This window comes from Camellia sinensis, chromosome 11 (assembly GCF_055761805.1).
Source record: "Camellia sinensis isolate YWXY chromosome 11, ASM5576180v1, whole genome shotgun sequence".
Lineage (NCBI taxonomy): Eukaryota > Viridiplantae > Streptophyta > Magnoliopsida > Ericales > Theaceae > Camellia > Camellia sinensis.
Window position 1 is genome coordinate 125,458,072 of NC_138971.1, and position 19,632 is coordinate 125,477,703.

The window sequence follows — 19,632 nt, forward strand, 5'->3', positions numbered from 1 at the left end:
AACATGCTTTTTAATTTATTTATCAAACTGTGTTTGTTAGGCATAGTCATTGAAGTCGTGTTTTGAAAACAGATTTCATTTGATGTGCGTTAAGATATTCAAAAAAAAAAAAAAAAAAAAAAAAAGAAAAAAAAAAGAGGAAAGATGAGGACAGTTCATGTGTCTGGTGTGCCTCTGTTTTAATATAATATAAAATATAGCTGTCTTTTAGCAGTGAAAAAAAGTTTCAAAAATCCTTCGTATTTTTGGGTGTGCTATTTTCCGGTTTTATCAATAAAGTTTCCTTTCTTTTGCTGATTAAAAAAAAAAAAAACTCAAGATCAATAGATATAATTCACAAGCACAATGCTCTTCTATTCGAAGTCATCAAAAAGTAAACATGACAAGCACAACATCTTCTAGTCTAGCCCAAGCTCAAAATAAACCCTAGTACTAATTAAAATCTCAGCTTCTTATAAGAATAAAATTAATTCTGGGCTAGCCCCATATTACACCATCAAACCATAAATTAACAGCTTAACACCCTAGAGTTTCCTAACTTTCCAAACACAGTAGCACAATCCACCATCAACATTGGAAACCAAAAGGAAAATAGAAAGATCTGATGGCACGAGAGAAAAGAAAAATACACCACCTACAAACTTAGATTCCAAAATGTCACTACCAATGAATGGGAAACTCTTAGTAGAATTTCAGATGGTTGCAACCTTTGGAACATCCACTGGGAACTGGTGAATCTCATCCATCCATGGGTTCTTCTCCTTTGCTGGATCAATAGTCCTCAATGCCTTCCACACAGCACTGTTGCACTTAAACCCAGATCCAAACGCTATCTGCCACATTCTGTCTCCCCTCTTCACCCTCCCTTTGGCTTCTGTATACCCCAATTCATACCAAAGAGAACTGCTCGAAGTGTTTCCAAATCTGTAAAGTGTCATCCTCGAAGGCTCCATATTCCAATCAGAAAGATTCAAGTTTTTCTCTATTTCATCAAGCACAGCTCTTCCTCCAGCATGAATGCAGAAATGCTCAAAAGCCAATTTAAAATCAGGGATGTAAGGCTTTATCTTCATCCTGAAAAGTTTTTTGCAGATCAATGTGAAAAAGAAGAGCAATTGTTCAGACATTGGAAGCACAAGAGGGCCTAAAGTAGTGATGTTAGTCTTCAGAGCATCTCCGGCAACTGCCATCAAATCCTTTGATAGCGAAACTCCAACCTTGCCATTTGGATCCTCCATTTGGAAAACACATGAAAAACATTTATCATCAGAGCCTTTGTGGGTCCGAACAGTGTGAACCAATTGATACTTGGATCGGTGTCGATCAGATCTTTTGTTCGAAAGCAAAATCGCAGCCCCCCCCATTCGGAACAAGCAATTCGAAACAAGCATTGATCTCTCATTTCCAGAGTACCAATTCAAAGTAGTGTTTTCCGTGCTAACTACCAGAGCATACGAATTGGGATGAACTTGAAGAAGATCTTTAGCAAGATCAATTGAGATCAAACCGGCACTGCAACCCATCCCACCAAGATTATAGCTAACAATGTTCCCTCGAAGCTTATAATGGTTCACAATCATTGCAGAAAGAGAGGGTGTTGGATTGAACAAACTACAATTCACAACCAAAATTCCAATATCTTTCGGTTTCACAGAGGTTTTTGCCAAAAGTTCATCGATAGCACCATACATTACAGCTTCAGCTTCTTTTCTTGCTTCTTTCATACACGGATTAGGAGGTACACTAATAACAGATTCGGGGAGACAGGTTGACTCACCAAGACCAGACTTCTCAAGAACTTTCTGTTGGAATTGGAGATTTTCCTCAGTGAATGTCCCTATTGAACGCGAACATTCCATGAAAATCTGCCTCGTGCATCGACGAGCAGCTTCTGGCTTATAGCACGAGAAATTCACGAGATAAACTGGATGAGGACGAGTAAGGAAGTAAAGGGTACACAGAAACACCAGAAGAGTTGAGCATAGGATCACCGAAATGAGATTGAATCGAAGATGGTCCCAAAGAAGATAAAGATCATGGGGCGAGAATGTTGAAAGATGAGCCGCAATTACAACAATTAGAGGAGTTAGAAATAGGTACATTCCATGCGTAATGAGATAATGGTACCCAAGTTTTACATATTTCAATTTGATTGATTGTTTGAAATCAGGAAGCTTTCTCGACGAAGATGATGGTGCCAAGGGCTTTTCTACCTTTAATTCACTCATTTTGGAAGGAATTCAATGAATCGAATTAGATCAAAATTGATAGAATTGAACAGTTCAGTTGGTTCAAGTAATCTGATTCCCTCAGAACAAGATGGGCAGTATTATCAATCAAAAGAACACAAATTTTCTTCTACTTTCCTGGAAAATTGAATATGGAAGGAAAAGGGATATGGGAATCTAAGATCAAAATGGGCACAAGGGCATTGAAATCCTGAACAGAAAAAGGGTTTTCTCAGAAAATTGAGATTTTTTTTATTTATTTCTAGTTCAATCAAATTTAAGAGCACGGAGAATCAGAAGAGCAGCTCAAGGAACAAAAAAATCCCTGCAAAATCACCAAGAAAAAAGAACCAAAAAAAAACTAACTTTATCATTTATATAGCAAACACAAACATGATTACAATGTATCTTAGATGAGATCTGATTAATGTGGCTCAAAAAATATAAACAAAATAATCAAAACCCAGTTTTGACAAGAACAATCCAATGCAAAAAGACCCAAATGGAATATGGAAAACACTGACCTTGAGCGTGAAACCTCCCGCACTAGATCGCTTCGTCCTCGCCCAGAAACCAACCTACTATAAAGGCTATATATATATATAGAGAGAGAGAGAGAGAGAGATGGAATATATATTGGACAAGGTGTGGACCCACTTACTCAAGAACACAGGAAATGAGGACCGTTGAAAATTCAAATCAAACGGTTTGAAATGTGCACGGCCACCTCTGCACACTCACTAATGACAAATATTAGGGTTAATTACACTTACCACTTGTTTGTCAATGGATTATATTAATAATAAAGTTAAGAATAAATTACAAATACATTTTTTTGAGATTTGTTTAAATACGAATTATGTTTAATAATTTTGAAAACTACTTCTCGCTTGTTAAGTTTCTAATTTCATAATAAATAATTTATTTTATTAATAAATTATTAAATCAATTAATAATTTTAGTGATGTTAGAAATTTATTTTAATTAATATTTTAGGTAATTTTTAAAAATTTTATCTTTTTATTTAATTTTGTTAAATAAAAATATTTGACAAAGAAATATTTATAATTTTACAAATCACATGGAACAATTTGTGTTTTAAGAAAAACTCAGAAGGTGTATTTATAATTTATCTAAAAATTAAAAAATTATTATAAGTTATCACACTATTTTTTTACATTTTTGTATCCTTTTTTAATAAAAAAAAAAACAAAGTATCATTAAAATAGATAATTCCCAAATGAGCTCTTAAACTCCCTCAACTTTTAGCATCTTCACCTCTCCCTAGAACACTACCTAGCCATGCTCTAGCAAGACTCTGGAGCAATTTGGAAAAATGATTATAAAAATAAAAATTAAAAAAAAAAAAAAAAAAAGTCAATTTTTTGATTTTATTTTTTGACTTTTACCAAGTTCTTCCAAAAAAGTCACCAAAAAAACTAATTTTTTTTGTCAAAAAAATCAAAAAAATTAATTTTTTACCAACTTCTCAAAACACCCCCTCTATCAATAATCTCCTCAATGTTGATGATTTTTGTCTTAGCAAGTTACAAGATAATGGGAAGTTGAAAAAATATTTACCAAAAGGTAAAAGGTGGAACTTTTGCTATATTTTGTTGCGCAAATAAAAATAAAAATCTATGTATCTATAATTATTTTTGTTCTTCTAGGCTTATTTATAATTTCCTTTTCGTTTTTCTATTTTGACTATTTTCTAGACATTCTGTATTCAAATTGATTAATTTTTAAGGCAAAGTAGTATTTTTCTTTTCTTGTTATTCTATTTTCTAAAAATGTAAAATGATCAAAAAAATTTGATCTTATCAGTCATTAAAATTTTATAGGTATTTTAAACCTTATTAATTTTTTGAGTAAATTACAAATACACCCCTAAGATTTGATTAAAATATAAATCACCCCCTGTAGTTCTAGAAATTACATTCCACCCATGAGATTTTTAATTTCATAATAAATCGCCCTTTTTATTAATAAATTATCAAGTCAATTAATAATTTTTAATAATGTTATAAATATGTTTCATTTAATAATTTAAGTAATTTTATTGTTGTATAGGAGAGCAATTATGAATTTCTTTTTTTTAGTTAATTCTGTTAAATAAAATTTTTTAACAAGGGGGTGTTTGTAATTTTTCAAATTGCAGGGGATAATATGTACTTTAAGCAAACCTTAGGGGGTATATTTGTAATTTACCTTAATTTTTAAGTCAAATTTAAATAACTCAATTTGATTATAGTATATTTTTTAAAAAATAGATTACGTGAGATCTATTCAAAAATGTAAATAAACTAAACTTTAATATATTTTGGAATTTGTTAAGGTACGGTTTAGAACCGTTTATTATAAGCTAAAAACTGATAATTCAAAAGCAAAAGTCAATAGTACCTCTCATTCAGTTTTTGGATAATCAATTTTTTTTAGCTTATTTAATCTATTTCAACCTAATATGTTATAAGTAGAAATTATATTAAACAATTTGATACAAACTCGAAAAAATTTAAAAAAAAAAAATTGACGCGATAAACTTGCTTGGTAAATTGTTTTTGAATTTTTTTTTTATATCTAGCACTTTTAAGCTATTTACCAAATTTTAAATAATATTAGAATGATAATTATTTTAGAACTTTTCATTGTTTTGTTTTAAAAAACACAAAAAATGAAAGCAAAAATATCGAAAATAAAATCTAGACCAAACATGCCTTGTTGTCTTAATTCTAAACTCTTTTATCAACACCAAAGAAAATATAAATCAATTATTTGAAAATATAGTGATATCTTTTCAAATAGTGAAACAATTTGTTATGATGTGTTTGGTTGAAGTTAGGTAGTTTAGGCATACTTGTCCCAAAAAAAAGGTAGCTTAGGCAAATTTCAATTCAATTTCAAATTCTTTGACTGCTTATACATTTTAAAATTTAAAAAAAATAAAAATAAATGAAAGGTAGTTTAGATTAATTTAATTTTTTATATGAATAATTTATACATAAAAGTCTATAACATAAATAGATTAGATCATCAAACGATAGACCGTAATGAGTTCAAAAAGCTTGAATTGCACGGACAGTGCTACATTCTCACAAATTTCTTTCACAAAAGCATTTCGTCAACAATTTTTTACCGATAAGAATTCACCATTATAGAGGCCAAGTTTGGGAAGACTAAATAAGTACACTTTTTGACTTTTTATGAAATATAGGTTGGATTTGGGTTGGGTTTGAAGTGATGTGTTAGAGAGGTGATATGACTTAAATAAGATGATGTGACTTAAATAGGATAGTGACTTTTTGACTTTTTGAATTTTTTAAAAGATGCCAAACTTGGCCAGAGTAAGTACAATATCACGCCAAACATAATGCTTTTATAGGAAAAATTTGTAAGAATGTATCATTTTCCGAATTGCACCCCCAGCAACAAAAAAATACAAATCAAAAGAGAGGCCAACTCATACATTACTCCAAATTTTAGATATTTAAGAGTGTGTTTAGAATTATCTAAATAAGTATATTTTTTGACCTTTTGTAAAAAGATATAAAAAAAAATAGAAAAAATATATGACCAAAAGAAAGATAAAAAAATAAAAATAATGTACTAACAAATAATTCCTTTCATATTCTAAAATGATTCAACTGACTTAGAGTGGAGTATTGTAGAAATTAGTTATATAATAGTAATTTGAAATTTGATTTTACTCCAATGACTGTCACTAATAGAGTGCTATAGTTAAAAAAATATACATCTTTACATGATAACAAACCAAAACAACAAAAATGCTTTGACTTCTAAAGTTGGGGATTCTCATGACTCTCAAAATGATATGGATCAATCATGTATTTTTATTTTTATTTTTTTTTTCTTTTCTTCTTGAACTAATCACAGGTAAGTGAGGATTGTATTTTTTGAGGGTCCGTAGCACTGTTGAAAAAAAAAAATAAATAAATAAAATAAAGTAGTTTTGACTTTGACTAGTGTTGGTATAATAAACCTTGGTGTTGTCTCACACATAACGCTGAGAAAATTTGAGCTTGAGTACCATTTAGCTTATTTATATTAAGATGTGTTCAATTATTAGTGTATATTATTTTATTTTTCATTTATAAAATTATACATTTTGACCTTTTATTATAAAAATATATTACTTTTACTCTATTTGTACAATATAACTTTCGTTTGGCATGTGGCTTTTTGAGATTTTTTGGTTAAAATAGTTACAAAAAAAACAAAATAGGCTAAAAAATTAATAAAACAAAATATCACATCTAAACCATAATCATTTCATTTTTTTTCTTATAAAAATCAAAAAAGTCAAAAAATCTATCATAAACGATACTTTTTAATCCCAGACTAAAATAGTCAAAAAGCCAATCCACATTCCGAACAAAACTATAAAACTTTTACTCCTTACATACTCCCTTTAAATCGGGTGTATTTGTATGATTTTCTTAATTAAAAGGGTTAATATATACGAATTCATAGATAAATAATATAAAATGATATTCATTAATAATTGAGTGTGCCTTAATATAATTAATCTACAATTTTGTAGGCTCTTTGAATTGGTCACCCTATGGTGTACTTTCATACCATTTTTATGGAGAAATGTCAGCTTGATCTACATGTGGTTCACATGGCCTTTGTCCAATTCGTGAAATTTCCTTGAAATTGATGGGCTTCAAAAAGTTTGGTTTATGTTAATTCCTGAAGTTTCTTTGAAATTGATAGGCTTCAAAAAGTTTAGTTTATGTTAATTCCTGAAATTTCTTTGAAATTAAAGGGCTTCTAAAAGTTTGGTTTATGTTAAGTAGCCGTGGTGGCATCTTATATAACAAAATCATTGTGTATCCATTATAAAGATTATGTTCCTAACTATCTCTAGCAATTGATCCATGCCACCTTTAGTAAGTTTTTAATATCTTTTAAGTAGGTGTGGAGGAGAAAAAAAAAACATTTAGAAGTATGGCCAGGCCATCTCTAGCTTAGTCAAAAAAAAATTCAAATTTAAGTAAAAAATTGAATTAAAGTTCTATTTGATATAAACCATGAGTAATGCTACATTTACTGAATTTGTTGATATCGATCGTCTTGTAGGTCGTCCGAATAATAAGGTGACAACCGCAGTAGACGAAGGTGAAATCGGTCGTCTGACTGGCACAAATTCGAGCGATTCGAGCGACAACAACTGCGGTAGATAAATCATTTCACACAAATCATTTCAATTGAAAAACTCAGATTTAAACATAAGTTTAAGTAAAAACTTCTCTAATAAAAAAATGATAAATTTGAGAGTCACAAAATAAATTTAAAAATTTTAAGTAGACACAGTCTGCTTAATGAGGTAAAAATCTAGTAAAACTCAATCTAGTATAAATTTGGGTCAAAGAATGGAAGGTGTTTTTGTGATTTTTACCCAAATTGAAATTTATAGAAGTAAAAGGAAATGGAAAAATAAAATAAAATATGATACAATTTTCAACAAAAACTGAGAGGTCAATGTCATTTCTAGCATCTCTAAGAAGGAAACGTACTAGTCAAGGAGAAAACTCATAAGAAAATTCTCAATTGCCTTCATAGTAGAATTTGGACTTCAAATTCTCAAATATAATAAAAAAACAAAATTGACTCAAAACACTCCATCTCTTTAAATTTGAAAATAGACCATTTGCCCCCGTTTTCGTTAGGAACAAACTATTTTAATAATTTTTAACTTTTTAATTAAAATATGAGATAAAAAAAATAATATGTTTAAAATGATTTTTTGACTATTTACAAAAAAATAATATGTTTGAAATGACTTTCAATTAATATGTTTTTATGATTTTTACCCAAATTGAAATTTATAGAAGCAAAAGGAAATGGCAAAGTCAAAGAGAAACCTCATAAGAAAATTCTCAATTGCCTTCATAGTAGAATTTGGACTTCAAATTCTCAAATATAATAAAAAAACAAATTGACTCCAAAACACTCCATCTCTTTAAATTTGAAAATAGACAATTTGCCCGTGTTCATTTAAGAACAAACTATTTTAATAATTTTTAATTTTTAATTAAAATATGAGATAAAAAAAATAATATATTTAAAATGATTTTTTGACTATTTACAAAAAATATATAGTGTAAAAATAAAAAATTTTATTTTTTTATATAATTTGTTAGCTTTTTTTTTATAATTTTTTTATACTAACTTTGGAATCTTTAAAAAAATATCAATTTTGGAGGGCTCCAAGGCGGCCGCCCCATCTGTGAACCAAAACATAACAACGAAAACAACAAATTGTTAGCCCTTTTTTTTCTCTCGTCTTTTTTTTTTTTTGGAGTGGTAAATTACAAATATATCCTGACTTTTGATTAAAATACGAATCGCCTCCTCTAGTTTTGAAAATTACATTCCACCTCTTGATGTTTCTAATTTCATAACAAATCGCCACTTTTATTAACAAATTATCAAGTCAATTAATAATTTTCAATGATGTTATAAATATGTTTCAATTAATAATTTAGATAATTTTATTATTGTATAAAAGAGCAATTATGAATTTCATGTTTTCAGTTAATTCTATTAAATAAAAAATTATGACAAGCAAGTATTCGTAATTTTTCAAATCACATAAGGCATATATTTTAAGAAAACCTCAATGTAATTTACTTTTTTTTTTTTTTTTTTTACTAACTTTGGAATCTTAAAAAAATATCAATTTTGGAGGGCTCCAAGGCGGTGGCCCCATATGTGAACCAAAATATAACAATGAAAACAAGTTTCATTTCAGAAAATTTTAAACCAAATTTCTAACATAACACGTAATGTATATAAAAATACACAACTGAAGGATAAGGTAGATGAAACCAAAAGGGATGTGGATGTGGTTGGGGTGAGAGAGGTTGCTGAAGATAGGAGAGGTAGTTGGGAGGCTGAGGAGGTTGAGGTTAGGATTTGAATTGATACCAAACTCAAATTTATACATTTCAATAATCTTTTCTTTTTTTTTTAATGTCTAAAATATTATGAATTAACTCATTTTTTAATTACTCAACACCAAATCAAACCAAATCAAATTTTAATTCCTATCAAATGAGATACATTATATGAATATTTCTTTTCTATTAGATTCTATCAACGGTTATTTGGTTAGTCAAATTAAGAAGATTTATATTTCTATTTATTATATTAGATCACGTTAATCTAGATTTTCCCATTTCCTAACACTTTCATCTATCTTTACTATTGTCTTTATTGTTTCCATTATATATGACCAAACCATCTCAATCTATTCTCTTTCAACTTATCTTCTATCGATACTACTCATACCCATTCACAAACATATTCATTCTTAACTTTGTTTTTTCTAATCTTGCCACACATTCACCTTAGCATCCTCATCTCAACAATACTTGTCTTATCTACATGTTGTTTCTTATTTGCCTAACATTCGTCTCATTCAACATTACTAGTCTAATAGCCATTCTATAGAACTTCCCTTTTAGTCTAGTGGATACTCGTTTATTTCACAAAACCCCAAACGCACTCCTCCAAGCCACCCCGCCTTAATTCTATAGACCACATCTTCTTCAATCTTCTCAATTGTTGTGATAATTTATCCTAGATAACGAAAATGTTCACTCTTAAGTAGTTCTTGGTTCTCAATCTTCACTTCCCCTCATCTTCCATTGTTACTGTTACTAAAATTACACTCTATGTACTCTCTTACTTCTATGTATCTTAAATCCTTTACATTTAAGTGTTTTTCTCAAATCTCTAACTCAGTGTTAACTTCGTCTCTAATCTCATCCACCGACACGATATTATCTGCAAAAAACATACACCATGACACATCATCTTAAATATTTCTCATCAACTCATCCATAACTAAAGTAAAAAAATAACGATTTAAGATTAATCCTTGATATAACCCACGCACAGTAATTATGAATTACTCAGCACATCTACAAAAAATCAAGACCTGATTTTTTAAGATTTTAAAACATATTCTAAATTAATATTTTCTTAAAAAATATTCTTAATTATTTTATAACCTAATAATCAATGTTTTCCCAAATAATTACTTCCAATTTCGAATAATATTCTCACTATGGTGTCATCAACTAAGGTGACACGCAGCCCTAGCCCGTCTATAGATTAACAAAAGCAGATCTCAAATTAACTCTTTTGGCCTAGCTTTCAATATAATCTATTTTATTAAATATAGTTGAACATCCGAACAAGGGGGTTATGTATATCTACACGAAAAAATGAAAGGGACTTTATTTTGAACATAAAGGAATAAAATTATCACAATAGGATTTTTACTTCTTATGACAAACAACACCGAAACCAATAATCTCTTTTTAGTCAAAATCCTATAATCAGATAATGATACAAGGGGGAAAAAAAAAGTTTTGAATCATAAACGAACTCTTGGAGGATTAGAAAGGTTATATGTACAAAAGAACACTAAAAACTAAAGACCGGAAAAAAGTTGACAGAATTAAAACTTGATTAACTTTTTTCCATCGATGCGTACATTGTTAATGGAGGCCAAGAGTTAGAGCGGAGAAAGCAGTTCTTCCGGTTGCAAGCCTCAACTGCAAAAACGACTTGACAGTTAGGGAGCTTCTGTATTCTGTTGAATACTCGGATCTTTCATGAAAGCCAATTCAGAAACCAGTGCAATGTGATCGCTTCCCCATTTCTGAAGACCACAACAGTTAACAAAAATTAACATTATAACCCCCACAAGTTTCATGAAAGCCAATTCAAAGTTCCCGCTAAATTTTTTGAAACAGCCACACTTTTTCCCCCACTAACAAAAGGTAATTGACATGTTGCATACAAATCTGATATTAGCATATAACAAGGCATTATTTTCCTAAAAGTGGGGAGTTTCAATGAAACAGGAGTTAACAACCACCAAACCTATTAATATCAAAATGATGCCAACCCATGTCATGTTTGTAAGAGGTGCGGCCCAACTCCTCACATAAAAATGGGTCATAATGCTCTTAAAAATATTTTGCTACAGAAATAAATATTAAAAAAAAAAAATTATAGGATGCCTAATAATCAAAAGAAAATTATTCTAGAAGTATCTTAAATTCTCAAGTGTAATACATACTAGTTTACTCTTATCGTACCACATTTTAGAGCATGTGGCATACACCACGTTCATGATCATGTTCCCGTTCCACGTACTGGAATGATCCACGTTCCAGGGAACATAGCTCTCAGTTCTCTAATCATATTACCTCAGACTCAGTGATTGGCTGTAATTGCTTTAATCTACTTAACCTTTTTCTCTTTTTTCTCTCTTTTAAGTCACATTACCAACCTTTAAGTCATTTGCGTGGCAAAGTAAGAAATGCACAGGACATGTTCAAAATTAAAACATCAACATACCCTCGTTGGGAATCCTGGAGTCCACTGCATGGCATTCTTTGGAATTGGAGCAAGCACCCTGACAGTTTGGAGACCTTCAGTGTGCCTGCATATTAATTGCAACAATGTTTCAATCTAGTCTCGATTGTACTTAGCTACAAAAGGTGACAAACAAATATATAAGAGCGAAAGATTTGAAACTATCCATTATATCGATGTCTCCATTGCACCTCAACAAGTGTTCGAAAGGCACGTAACCCTCTTTTGATTAGTCAGACAAACAGATTCAATTCAGATATCAAGAAGCAATTGTTGGAAACTACACCATGAAGTATGAAACCATGAAGGATACTCACCATATATAATCAACCGTGCCTAAAAAACACCTGTGGTAACTGGTCACCAGGGGTTCTCCATTTGAATCTCTAGTCCCTGAACGGTCCTGCAAGTAACAAAGAACAAAAATAATGGCACTCACAAATTAATCAATAGCTGCAATACTAGTATATATTTTTGATACATCACAAGGGAAGGACAGATAGCACAGAAAACAACTTGAAGCTCAGGAGTATATGACCTACCTCAACTTCTGCATATGTGCTTCTCAACTTCAGAGGGTGTTCTACAAGTGCGCAGTCTGCTTTACCTGTTGCAGTTTCTATTTCCATTGGAGTCCATGCTGATGGATCATATGTAAAATTCGATGCATGAACAGGCTCAGAATCCATTCCGGGAGAATCATCATCCAGAACCTCATCTCTAGAATAATGCAATTGCCGGCTATGGGGAACAGCAGTAGATTCATCAAAGGATTTATCAGATTCCACAAAGTCAGATCTTACAGCATGACTAAAATCAGGTGGAAAGGAACAATTTTTGCCATGCAACTCTGATAAAAAATCAGTAGAATCTTCACCAAAACTTTCATCTTCTTCATTGGTTTCATCCTCTTTAAGTGATAGGCTTGTCGATTCAAATGAAGCATTGACTTTAGACAAGGTTGAAGGGAAATCCTTGTCATCAGCAACTGATAGAGATGACAAATTTTCTGAACCTCCAACAGTGGGGACTTTCAGAGTACTGGGAAAGGAAGTCTCATGGAACAGCTCAGATGAAGAAACATCATCCAAGTTGGAAGCACCTGAAGGTGTTGGATCAATTATGGCATCTGTAGAATCATTGGTACCAATAAAGGGAAGTTTGCTCTTATCACAGTTCATGCTTTCATTTTCCGTTTGTAAATTTGCTTCAGACTGTTCATGTCCATCTTTCATTTGTTCAATACAAAACCCGCCATTGTTTTGAGAACTTGGACTTTCCTTTAAGCTACCATTTGGAACAGACACAGTCAAATGAGTTTCATCCTTACACCCATCTACTTCCTTATCAGTTTCTTTAGTTATTTCACAAGGAGATGCACCGTTCACATTCAGCCCAGTGTTAACACACTGAGGTTGAGATATGATATTCATGGAAGTTAGATTTACAGAATTGCTTTCTGTATTATTCTGTTTCTGCCCGAGTTCCCTGTGATCAACCACTGCTGAAGCTCCACCTGAACTATCAGCAAACTGAGGCCTACAATATTTTCCAAACTTTTGAATTCTATCTTCCATGCACAAGCAAGAAAAGCACCTCTAAGCTCATCAGAGAACCATTTAAATGAGAAAAAATCAAACCTGAAATTAGGGTTAAACTGACTTGGTGGACGAATTTCAGCAGAAGCTTGTCCTGATAACTTATCTCTAGGCAGGTCAGATATATTTAACTGCAATAGAAGAGCACTGTTTATTTGACCATTGCAACTCCCAGAATATAACAATGAACCAACCATGCAAGCAACACAGAACAACATTTACCTTCTGCTCTGATATGTAATTGTATAACGGACTCTGATACAAAGGCACGTAGGAATGTTATTAACATAACACATTAAAACCCAACCAAACTCAAATACGATACTGGAGACCAAAACACAGTGACAGAAGTAACAACTCAAGCTCAAGAAGTGAGGAAGTTGGTAAAATGGACCTACTTTTGGGGTACAGTTAAAATCCCCGCAAAGAACCACAGGAGCATCATCCCAAAGCTTAGAAACAGCATGAGCTCTATCCAGAAGCACTCTAATCTGTTCATAGACATAAATTTCTTAAAGATGTTAAATGCAATTGGAAAATAAGGTTTTATTTATATTAAACAAAATAAGTGATATGGGAATCAAAAGTGCACATACTTCTACCAGAAGGCAAATATGGTATAACTACCCAGAGAAAATTTCAAGCCCATGGCATCATGCAGAACCAAAACAATAAAAAAAAAATGGCTTCAGTTTCGTAAATGTTTTCCAAGCAATAATATGAAGTTCTACGCTACCAATATGCAAGGAATTTTGCAGACAAATTTGGGGACTTGGACTTTTTGTGGCCAGTTAAATATGTCATTTGACATCTTTTTGGGCTCCGGTGGCACCCCCTCTTAGATTTTTATATCTTTTGCATTGAGATGTATTCTTTCTATTGAGAATTCCCAGTCCTCCTTTCATTTGTACATTTTTTCTTTTTAATATAATTCTTTGTCGCTGATTGATAAATAAGTAAATAAATAAAAAGAGGGAGAGAGAGTGAGAGAGTGAGAGAGAGACAGACCCAAAAAACTAAGATTCACTTCCATCACACATGTATTTATATTAAAAGGTCCCAAGTGTACATAAATACCTCTAAAACAAATAATATCTATTAAAAAAAATTACGAGTGCAGACATGATTCTGCATTGTAGCAGGTTGAGAATGTTGAGATGGACTCAACAGCAGTTTATACAATCTTCACAAGCAATGATCCCAAATGGACATAGAGTGGGAAAATTAGATGGAACATGCAGAAAATTGGAGTTGTACCAACATGATGAAGCATATGTAATATGAACCCACTATATTGCAACACGGTAATCATATCCTCATGCACCAATCCAACATGGAATGAGAGAACATGATATGGTAGACGAAGTCAAAAATCAAACCTCTGACAAAGTACAGGGTTTGTTTACAACTAAAAACCTGTAATCAGTTACATGGCCATTTTACATGCTAAAGCAATAAGGCACATGCACCATAATTATTCAACTATCTACCGAAAATCTTTACGGAACATCAAATGACCTATTCCAGGCTTTACAGTTCATCACATTCCTTCTGCGCAAGATGCTGCATCTAGGAAGGTTGAACAAAAGCAAGGAGAGAACTGAGAGAATGACAAGGAGGTACAGAGATCGTGCTTTGGATCTGAAGATTGAGCAGAAGGTAATCATTGTTCAGGTCAATGAGAAATCACACGGGGAGGTAGTGGAAATCATTGAAAGGAACAGGCATAGAAGTTTCATATTGAAAATTGATCTGGGAGGGGTATTCTGGGCATCACAGGTTCTCAAAGATGTTGGAACCAAGAGCGAGGAGAGGCAGTCCTTCAGAAAGTATACGAACAGTTCTGTCTTCTGTCTTCAGAGTAATTCAAATAGCAGAGGTGAGTTTGTGGAGTTATCTAAGTGGGTGGCTGGGATAAGGAAATCAAGCATTATCATTCCAGCAGGGGTCAATCGACAAGGGTGGAAAGATGTGGCTGTGTTACTTGATACAATCCTATTTGGAACAAGGCAGAAGAACCCTGTTAGAGGTACTGAAGGTAAGGATGAAGGAAAGGATGCAAGACGTCTGGCCATGGTAAATGATCCTAGAGATGATGTTCAGCAGAATGGGGCAAATAAGGAGGTACACACAGAGGGAATGAGTCAGCAAATGAGAACAGGGGCAAACAGAGGTAGGTCGTATGCGGAGGTACTTAAGCTTCAATCACCATTTTCATTAACAAATGGTTCTTCGTTAGATCTCAATCATGCAGTGGTGTGTAAGAGAGTAGATTTCTTCATAGGTTGGGAGCAAATTGAGAAGGAATTATGTAAGTCTTTCAAGATATCTATCAAGCTTCGTCCCTTCCAGTTGAATCGACCTCTGTTTTTCACCAAAACCAAGGAAATGGATGCATTCTATGGGGATAAAGGTTTGCAATTTTTTTGTAAGGGTATTGCAGTAACGTTGGAGAGGTGGTCCGATGAGAAGCATAGGAGGTCTAATGTTATCGCTTCATATGGAGGATGGATTGCAATTTGTGACTTGCTGTAGTAAATGCAATGTATAAAAAGAAATAGAGAAATGTATTATTGATTGATGTATTGTGTTGTTATTACAAGATAGATTAATTACAATTCCTATACAATCTATATATAGAAGAAAATGTGGTAGTAGGTGTAGTGGAGGTGATAGTGGGTTAGGTGAAGTGGAGTGTGTGGTGAAGTGGAGGTAGGTGAAGTGGAGTGTGTAGTGGAGTAGGTGAAGGTAAAGATGGGAAATTCTAACAGCCCCCCGCAAACTCAAGGAGGAGAGAAACTAACCAACTTGAGTTTGGAGAGAGTAACAAAACAAGAAAATACATAAAAATAAAAAAGGATAGGAGACACTGTATGGTCGTGTCAGACCGTTGGTGAAGACACTGTATGGGGTGTCATAACGTTGTAGAGGACACTGTATGGTGGTGTCAGACCGATGTAGAAGACAGTTTATGGGGTCATGTCGGACCGTTGTAGAAGACAGTTTATGGGGTCATGTCGGACCGTTGTAGAAGACAGTTTATGGGGTCATGTCGGACCGTTTGTAGAAGACAGTTTATGGGGTCATGTCGGACCGTTGTAGAAGACAGTTTATGGGGTCATGTCGGACTGTTGTAGAAGACAATATTGTGACAGTTTACGGAGTCTTGCTGGACCCTTGTAGAAACTAACCGGAATCAATGTCGGGACAGTTTACAGAGTCTTGTCGGACCCATAAAGGAGCTAACCGGTATCAAATGTCGGGACAGTTTATAAAGTCTTGTCGGACCCTTGGAAAAGTGGCATCCTCAAAAGGTGTGCCCAATTTTGTCAAAAGGCGTGCCCAATTCATCAAAAGGTGTGCCGAACATGATGGCGAGGCACGTGGGCGCCTTGGCTTGCGTGCCCGTTTGTCGGCTGGTGATAAGAGGCGCGCGATGCGCGTGGCTGCCTCGGCTATAAGACAGAGGCTGAGGCTGAGGCAGAGAAAAGCTGCGAAAAACCTCTGAAAAAACAAAAACTCTTCTTCGTTTTGCTGAGAGAGATAGTCCGTAACACTCTGTTGTCTGAGAGAGATTTCTGAGAGAGATACTCTGTAATACTCTGTGGCCCAGAAAATGGCTTCATCTTCCCGGAGTCTGCTCACTCTCTTTCCCGACCTCAATGAGTCAACAAGAGAGACAACTGGTGCGGTGGCACTGGAACCTCAACCAAGCGCCACGGAGTTTACTCCGTTGAACTTTCCGATGCGGTCTGTGGAGCAAAGAATGGCAGTGCAGTCGGATGTGGAGGCCAATCAGTATACTTTGAAGGCATGTGTGGAAAGCATGACAGCGGTCACAAATTTGTCGAACCGGCTGCAGAGTAGGACAAATGAGGTGCAGCATTTAAATGCCCAACTGGCTCTGCTCCAACGCATGTATAAGGATGCGCGAGCAGAGATAAGTGTGCTGAAAGCAGAAAATAAGGAGCTGAAGCGGAAGGCCACTGTGATGTTCCGATTTGGAGGTCCGCCGTATGCTGCAGTGGAGGAGCAGGGAGTAGTGATCGTGCCCAGTGGAGTGGGAAACATGGAGGCAACACCGTCAAGGGCCGCCCAGGACGGAGGCAAGAAGAAGAGACCGGCAGCAGAGTAGAGAAGAAAAATCCCGCCTGTGGATGTGTTTGGTTGTATTTTTGGTTTTTTTTTTTTTTTTTTTTTTTTTTTGTGTGTTTTGTTTTTTTTTTTTTTTGTTTGTGTTGTAAAAATGTGAGCGGGGTTGATCCCTGAGATGAATAAAAGATGGGTGGTTGTGCAAATTGGTAAACGGGGTTGTGTTTGTTTGGTGGCCTTTTTTTTTTTTTTTTTTTTTTTTTTTTTTTGTTGTTGTTTTTGTTTTTTTTTTTTTTTTTAAATAGAATATAATAAAAAGAGATATATATATATATATATATAAAATAAAGAAAGTTGGGCGGTGGAAAATGTGATGATGGTGTTGGGTGGTGGAGAAAAGTGAGAATAGAAAAGTTTATATAAAATTGGGGTAGTGTTTTATAATAATGAAAATAAAGGTGAGATAGTGGATGTCGTGCATGTATGTGTGGTGGAAAAGTGAGGCATTCATCTTATTAAAATATAGAAAGTGGGAGTGTGTGGCAGAATAGTGTAGCAGTGTAGTGTGGGTATTGTTTATTTTAGTATATTTGTTATATGGTGTACAAGAAGCATGATATATATAGAGAGAGAAAGTGTCTTAGCACTTGGGGATGGGAACCCCACAAGTGGTAGCTACTTTCCTGGCATTAGGAGAGGTAATATACTTCTTGAGGTTGGGGTTCTTGACATACTGGCAAAGGCAAGGCTTTTGCTCCTTGATCTTAGAGCAGCACAGCTTTGATGGAGGTGTGCCTGATGTGATTGCACCCACGCAAGAGTTCAGCTCTGTTGGGTTGCATGTCACTGCCATGGAGACTTGTGCTTCATAGGCCAGTAGGATCAGAACCAGCACTGAGCACACTGCAATGTATGAAGCCTTCATTTTTCACTTAAATCACTCAAAAGTACTTTTGATGATATATGAGAGGATATATTGTCTATGAAGACAGCTGCTGGCTATAGCAAGGTTCTGACCCTTCTTCTCTTGGGTCAGAGGAACGAAGAAAAAAAAAAAAAAACCAGTTGCGAAAGTGACCTTGGAAGTGTGGCAGGTGAGAGAGGGGTCCGAAGACGCTGCGGAGAGTGGAAGGTATGTGTAGAAAATTCCAGCGGGCAGCAAAGGCAAAGTTGCCGGCCGGCTGCCCGCCGGTGACAAAGAAATACAGGCTTAAATCTTATGCTCTGATACCATGTAGTAAATGCAATGTATAAAAAGAAATAGAGAAATGTATTATTGATTGATGTATTGTGTTGTTATTACAAGATAGATTAATTACAATTCCTATACAATCTATATATAGAAGAAAATGTGGTAGTAGGTGTAGTGGAGGTGATAGTGGGTTAGGTGAAGTGGAGTGTGTGGTGAAGTGGAGGTAGGTGAAGTGGAGTGTGTAGTGGAGTAGGTGAAGGTAAAGATGGGAAATTCTAACACTTGCAGTTTAATTTATGGAATAGAATGATCTTTGAAAAAATCGGGGCGACATGCGGAGGGCTTTTAGAAGTGGACAACAGAACCAAGACTTCTGAAAATCATTTTGAGGCAAGATTGAAGTTGAGAGGATCAAATTCTGGGTTTTTACAATCAACCGTAGAGATTACGACGGATGAAGGATCATTCACAGTGCGTGTGAAGTCGCTGTCGAAACCTATCAAACGAAGAGAGGGTCATTGGCAATGGAGTTTCTAGCAAGAGTTTCCAACGGAGCTTGGCGCCGGCGGTAGGGGAGATGACGAGGCTGAGGAGGGACAGCCGGGATACGTGGATGCCTGGTTGAATGCTTACAGTTGGAACATTATGATCCCAAGAAAGTTGGGGTTAACGAAGAGGCACATCTTTTTGACACAAGGGATGTCAATGATGATGGGAGGTCAAGGGTTGACAGAGATTGTCTTGAACATGGGCCAGATTTTCAGGGACACAGCTCAGAAAAGGATATTTTAGGTGGAGATGGGCTGATGGGTGATCTTGGGCCTAGGCCATTTTTGGGCCTTTCTCATGTGTCACTCACAGAACAGAATGGTGGTGATGAGGGTATTAATCTGGGCCTAATTTGCACTCATCATTTGGCCCAAGATTTAACCAAGTGGAAGAAGGCCCATCGGGAAATAAAAAGACCAAATCATAACCCAATTTATGATGGGCCTAACCCAGACCATTTGGGTATTTCTTTCCCAGGTTCAGAACAAGGGCTTCATCGGGTAAGGAAGACGATGGGTAATCCCGATGGTGAGAACAATAGTATCCAGACAAC

The 19,632-nt window shown here is 34.3% G+C and overlaps 2 protein-coding genes across 3 annotated transcripts in view; both read right to left on the minus strand.

Moving 5' to 3' along the window:
• Positions 1-433: 433 nt before the first annotated feature.
• On the minus strand, positions 434-3,508 carry LOC114308344 (3-ketoacyl-CoA synthase 11). The gene is made up of 2 exons (XM_028253911.2): positions 2,753-3,508; positions 434-2,553 (listed from the first exon to the last, which is right to left on the minus strand). The coding sequence occupies exon 2, from the start codon at positions 2,226-2,228 to the stop codon at positions 693-695; it is 1,536 nt and encodes a 511-aa protein (XP_028109712.1). The 5' UTR covers positions 2,229-2,553; positions 2,753-3,508; the 3' UTR covers positions 434-692.
• Positions 3,509-10,475: 6,967 nt separating this feature from the next.
• The window catches only part of LOC114308343 (DNAse I-like superfamily protein), a 41,082-nt gene continuing 31,925 nt past the window's right edge, over positions 10,476-19,632 (minus strand). For both annotated transcript variants that reach the window (XM_082894676.1, XM_028253909.2), the window contains exons 9-15: positions 13,645-13,737; positions 13,469-13,501; positions 13,289-13,377; positions 12,191-13,187; positions 11,966-12,051; positions 11,631-11,715; positions 10,476-10,926 (exon numbers count right to left, since the gene is read on the minus strand). In XM_082894676.1, coding sequence (XP_082750802.1) covers positions 10,840-10,926; positions 11,631-11,715; positions 11,966-12,051; positions 12,191-13,187; positions 13,289-13,377; positions 13,469-13,501; positions 13,645-13,737 — 1,470 coding nt within the window. In that variant the 3' untranslated portion in view covers positions 10,476-10,839. The remainder of the gene's footprint in view (positions 10,927-11,630; positions 11,716-11,965; positions 12,052-12,190; positions 13,188-13,288; positions 13,378-13,468; positions 13,502-13,644; positions 13,738-19,632) is intronic.

Coding starts and splice junctions, on each gene's coding strand:
- LOC114308344 (XM_028253911.2), bottom strand. CDS start 2,228: ATGAGTGAATTAAAGGTAGAAAAGCCCTTGGCACCATCATCTTCGTCG.